Source organism: Octopus bimaculoides, chromosome 28, assembly GCF_001194135.2.
Source record: "Octopus bimaculoides isolate UCB-OBI-ISO-001 chromosome 28, ASM119413v2, whole genome shotgun sequence".
NCBI classification, from domain to species: domain Eukaryota; kingdom Metazoa; phylum Mollusca; class Cephalopoda; order Octopoda; family Octopodidae; genus Octopus; species Octopus bimaculoides.
In genome coordinates, this window is record NC_069008.1 from 12,908,985 (window position 1) to 12,914,874 (window position 5,890).

General features: G+C 37.4%; 1 protein-coding gene across 1 annotated transcript in view; it reads left to right on the forward strand.

The window, feature by feature from the left end:
- The window catches only part of LOC106878037 (zinc finger protein 239), a 7,759-nt gene extending 1,878 nt beyond the window's left edge, over positions 1-5,881 (forward strand). Inside the window, exon 2 of the mRNA XM_014927121.2 lies at positions 2,050-5,881. Coding sequence (XP_014782607.1) covers positions 2,397-3,332 — 936 coding nt within the window. The 5' untranslated portion in view covers positions 2,050-2,396 and the 3' untranslated portion in view covers positions 3,333-5,881. The remainder of the gene's footprint in view (positions 1-2,049) is intronic.
- Positions 5,882-5,890: the final 9 nt, after the last annotated feature.

Below are 5,890 nucleotides of genomic sequence, written 5' to 3' on the forward strand. Positions count from 1 at the left end.
TGTTTTCTTTACTAATGTTTCACGCATACATAGAATTAAAAAATATCAGATGCAAGAAGTATCTAAACAGAAAACCTGACATGCTAGAAACACGTTTTTAAAATTTTAATACAAATTACCAAAGAAAAAATTTAAAAATTTCAAATACAGAGATTATGATTGTAAAAAAAATTGTTTATAAAATTTCAATTTTTCAAAAAAAAAAAAATCCATTCACAAGGCTTTGGTCAGCCCGAGTCTATAATAGAAGACACTTGCCCAAGGTGCCATGCTGTGGGACTGAACCTGGGACCATGTGGCTGGTAAGCAAGTTACTTACCACACAACCACTCCTGCACCTATATATAAAATAGTAGTAAGATCCAATTCATCATAGTAAAACTGTTGGTTAGTCTCTAGCATATGCAGGCTGTCGTATAGAAAACACAAAGGAAACGATAGTCAATCAATAAAATATATTAATCCGTGTATCAAATACACTTCATCCCATATTAGAATTAGAAACTAATTCTGATAAGATGACAGAAGTTATACAACTCCTCTCCAAAAGCAACTTATACTTTTCAATGTTGTTGTTGGCACTCCATCGCTTACAACGTTGAGGATTCCAGTTGATCCGATCAACAGAACAGCCTGCTCGTGAAATTAACATGCAAGTGGCTGAGCACTCCACAGACATGTGTACCCTTAATGTAATTCTCGGGGATATTCAGTGTGACACAGAGTGTGACAAGGCTGACCCTTTGAATTACAGGCACAACAGAAACAGGAAGTAAGAGTGAGAGAAAGTTGTGAAAGAGTACAGCAGGGTTTGCCACCATCCTCTGCCGGAGCCTCGTGGAGGTTTAGGTGTTTTCGCTCAATAAACACTCACAATACCCTGTCTGGGAATCGAAACCACGATCCTATGACCGCAAGTCTGCTGCCCAAACCACTGGGCCATTGTGAATGAAAGGAATGGAAGAAGTAGTTATGAAACAATTTAATGTTTCATGGTATCAACATTGTTCAGTTTTGAAACATGTGTACTACATAGTTATTATTCACACACACACACGTCATCATCATCATCATGTAGCATGTTTTCTATGCCAGCATGTGTAAGACAGTTTGAATGGAACTGGTAAGCTGGAGAGTTGCACTGGGTTCCAGTCTGATTTTGGCTTGGTTTCTATGGCTGGATGCCCTTCCTAACGCCAACCATCCCACAGAGTGTACAGTTTTCCTTTTGCGTGTCACTAGCACAGGTGCCTTTTATATGTCACCGGCACAGGTGCCTTTCACTTGTCATCTGCATGAGTGCCTTTTATGTGCCACCAGCATGGGTCCCTTTCACATGTCACTGGCAAAGGTGCCTCTTATGTGTCACCGGCACAGGTGCATTCACATGTCACTGGCATGAGTGTCTTGTATGTGTCACCAGCACAGGTGCTTTTTACATGTTACTGGCACAGGTGGATTTCATATGTCACTGGCACAGTGACATATGTGTCACTGGCACAGGTGCCTTTTACATGTCACCTGCATGGGTGCCTTTTATGTGTCAATGCCACAGATACCCCTTATGTATCACTGGCACAGGTGCCCCTTATGTGGGTGCATTTTACATGCCACCAGCATGAGTGTCTTGTATGTGTCATTAGCATGGGTGCCTTTTACGTGTCAATGGCACAGGTGTCTTCTACATGTCATTGGCACAAGTGCCTTTCACATCTCACTGACATGGGTGCCTCTTACGTGTCAATGGCACAGGTGCCTCTTTTGTGTCACTGCCACTGGTGCCTTTTGTGAATCACCAGCATAAGTGCCTTTTACATATCCCCAGCACTGGCTACGGCTATGATTTCACTTTGCCTGACACACACATATGCTCTTTTTTAATCTATACGCATCATAAACATAAGATACATTGCATAAGGATAATTGTCCAGGTAAATGTTTATTTCGACTGTTCATTTCTTGAGAAATGTAGTAAAATTTCCACAATTGCATTTCTACCTTGTAACTATCCTCTGTATGTTACACTATTGTTTCTCTGTTATATTTCAGAATACCAAGTGACATCGATGGCAAAGAATTGTATACATGAGATACATCATCAATATTTATCAACTTTTATGACAAAGAGAGAAGCTTATAAATTTTCCTGTTGACTTCATCAGAATATACAGTGAAATTTTTCTTTTAACCAGAGTTTGATAGCAAGTTTTCTTCACTATCTGAAATGTTTACCAGTTAATTTGCATTCTATGTAGTTAAGCTTTGAGAAATTTGCAAAGAATGTTTTCTAACGTCTTCAGATATCAACAAAGATCATAGTTGTTGGAAATATAGCAGAAAAAATTTTTTGTTAAGAAGTGAAACATTTTTGTATTGTGGTGAAGAAAAAAAAAGTTATGGAAAATGAAATATGGGAGAACAAGGCTAAATTTAAATCAGAGTCTGAAAAGAATGATTTTTCTGATGTTGCATTGAAAGAGAAAGAAAAAACATTGTACTATTGTGATATCTGTGGCAGATCATTCTCTCAAAGAGGTACTCTCACTACCCACAAACGTATTCATACAGGAGAGAAACCATATTACTGTGATATCTGTGGCACATCATTCTCTCTAAACCATCATTTAACAACTCACAAACGTATTCATACAGGAGAGAAACAATTTCACTGTGATATCTGTGGTAAATCATTCTCTCATGGAAATACCTTAACTATACATAAACGTATTCATACAGGGGAGAAGCCATATTGCTGTGATATCTGTTGTAAGTCATTTTCTCGAAGTTGTGAATTAACGACACATAAACACATTCACACGGGAGAGAAACCATATCATTGTGACATTTGTGGTAAATCATTCTCTGGAAGTAGTAACTTTTCCAGGCACAAACGCATTCATACAGGAGAGAAACCATATCATTGTAATATCTGTGGTAAAACATGCTCTGGAAGCAGTGACTTAAGTAAGCACAGACGTATTCATACAGGAGAGAAGCCATATCACTGTGATATCTGTGATAAGTCATTTTCTGTAAGTAGTGACTTAATTATACACAAACGTATTCATACAGGTGAAAAACCATATCACTGTGATATCTGTGGTAAATCATTCTCTCAGGCAAGTGAGTTAACGAAACACAAACGTATTCATACAGGAGAGAAACCATATCATTGTGTTATCTGTGGCAAATCATTCTCTCATGGAAATACACTGACTATACACAAACGCATTCATACAGGAGAGAAACCATATCACTGTGACATCTGTGGTAAGTCATTCTCTCAAAAAAGTAACTTAACTACACATGTAGGTAGTCATACAAGGCAGTAACTGTATCATCTCATCATCACTATTTTTAAATGTTCACTATTCCTTGATTGCATGGGTTAAAATGGAATTAGTTGAGGCAGATCTACTATACCTGAATATCCTTCCTGTTGCCAAACCTCACTTACTTTTGAGCAAGGTAATATTTTCCCATGGCCTGATATATTTTTCACAGAAGTCTGGTTAACAAACAACCCTGCTTGTATGACAATGGCACTAATTTACAACCATCACATAATGTCTTTTGAGTATATTCTCAGCAACCCGAAAATGATATAAAATTGGTTCACTCTTAAAATAGTCACCCAATATTTTATATATGTGTAACCAAAACTTTAACTGACACAACCATAAACTACAGAATTCACAGACTTGATCATTAACCCTTTAGCATTCAAATTTTTCTGTCAAATCTAATGCTTATTTATTCACATTTTTTAAAATTAATTATGTATTATCTTGTAGCTTTGAGATCTTGAAGATGTGATTGTTTATTTTTAGAATGACATTGTGGACTTGGTGAAAGAGGTTGTATCTGGCCATTTTCAACATAAAACAAGTAGAATATTTGGGCCAGATATGATCCTGGTTTAAATACTAAAGGGTTAAACCAGTAGTTCTCAACTGGGGTCCACATAAGATTTTGCTGTTAAAATTTATGTGCAATAAATTGGTTATATTTCCCCAATACGCAAAATATTTTAACAAATTTTATTATACGATTCCTAATAATATTCTTTTCTACTCTGGGCACAAGGCCTGAAATTTTTTGGGGAGGGGGCCAGTTGATTAGATCAACCCCAGTACACAACTGGTACTTAATTTATCGACCCTGAAAGGAGGAAAGGCAAAGTCGACCTTGGCGGAATTTGAACTTAGAACGTCAAGACAGACAAAATACCGCTAAGCATTTCGCCCGGCGTGCTAATGTTTCTGCCAGCTCGACGCCTTACACTTCCTAATAATATTAAATTACAAAAATGTTACGGGATCTTTTTAAACATCAAATGTTTATTAGGGTTCAGTAAAGTAAAATAGGAATAAAAGGGGTCCATAGTTATAAAAAATGGTTTCACTCACTGTTTTGAATTTGTTGACATTATGAGGTGGTATCAGATAGTTCCTGGACTAGTACTGTAGCACACCAACAGATGGCATTACAACATGGTTGTGTGTGCAGTGAGAGCTAGCATTGGCCTGCATGAGGCAGTGTGCCAAGTGACATTTGTGCACTGTGGTCTTGGTCATTGCCTCCGTGAGGCCCAACACTCGAAAGAAGCATTCAGAGTTCAAATTTCGCCAAGGTTGACTTTACCTTTCATCCTTTTGGAGGTTGATGTAATCAACTAGCACCCTCCCCCAAAATTACAGGCCTTGTGCCTATAGTAGAAAGAATAATTATTATTTTAGTTTCTTAAAGTTCTTACATCACACATTCTGTGACCTCTTCAGTGACTCTGTCTCACGTGTCTCCTCTTGTTCTACTTATTCCATTTTGTCTTTCTATAGTATGAGCTTATTTTCAACATACCTAAGAATTGAAATTTCATATATTCTTTTAATTGTTTCAGTCATTTGACTGTAGCCATACTCAAGCACCACCTTTAGTCAAACAAATTGACCCCAGGACTTATTCTTTGTAAGCCTGGTACTTATTCTACTTATTCTCTTTTGCTGAACTGCTAAATTACGGGGACATAAACATACCAGCATCAGTTGTCAAACACACACACACACGATGGGCTTCTTTCAGTTTTTGTCTACCAAATCCACTCACAGGCTTTGGTCAGCCTGACGCTATAGTAGAACACACTTGCCCAAGGTGCCATGCAGTGGGACTGAACCCAGAACCATGTGGTTGGTAAGCAAGCTACTTACCACATAGCCACTCCTGCAAGATTCATAAAGTTCATTGATCAGTTATCTTTAGTTGTGCTCATGCAACCACTTGCAAGAAGAAAATCAATTCTATAACTGTTTTCCCTGCGCACGATAATAAGAAAGCTCACTAGTATAATAACTACAAGTGGGCAGAATAGCTAAAGCAAAAGAATATACATGAATATATATTACAATCGTTAATATAAGCTTGTTGATTTGTTATGTTATTGTTTAATCACTGATTTCAGATAATGTAGTGGAGAATTGAATTAGTATCAATGTCTGACTTGTAACATCAAAAGATTTCGAATTATCTCTGTTCATTAAACCTGTAAGCATCTTACTATCACATGTAGTACTTGAATCAGCACTAGATTAACCCATTAGGCAAAATAAGTATTGGGTTGTCCGGAAAGTTCGTGCTGATTTTAAAGGAAAGAAAAAGGTCAATAAATACTTGCCATTACATTTTTAATCAACCAAATATGAACCATTTTGTTGCACAATGCATCTCCATCTTTCTTTTAACTTGAAAATACCCTCTTCCCAGAATTGAGGTGGTTTCATGGCAAATAAGTCAAAGGGTAAGCTACTATAAATCGGCACGAACTTTCCAGACAACACAATACATGCTCAGGGCATCAAGGGATGGGGGTACCACAGAAATGAAAATGGTTTAT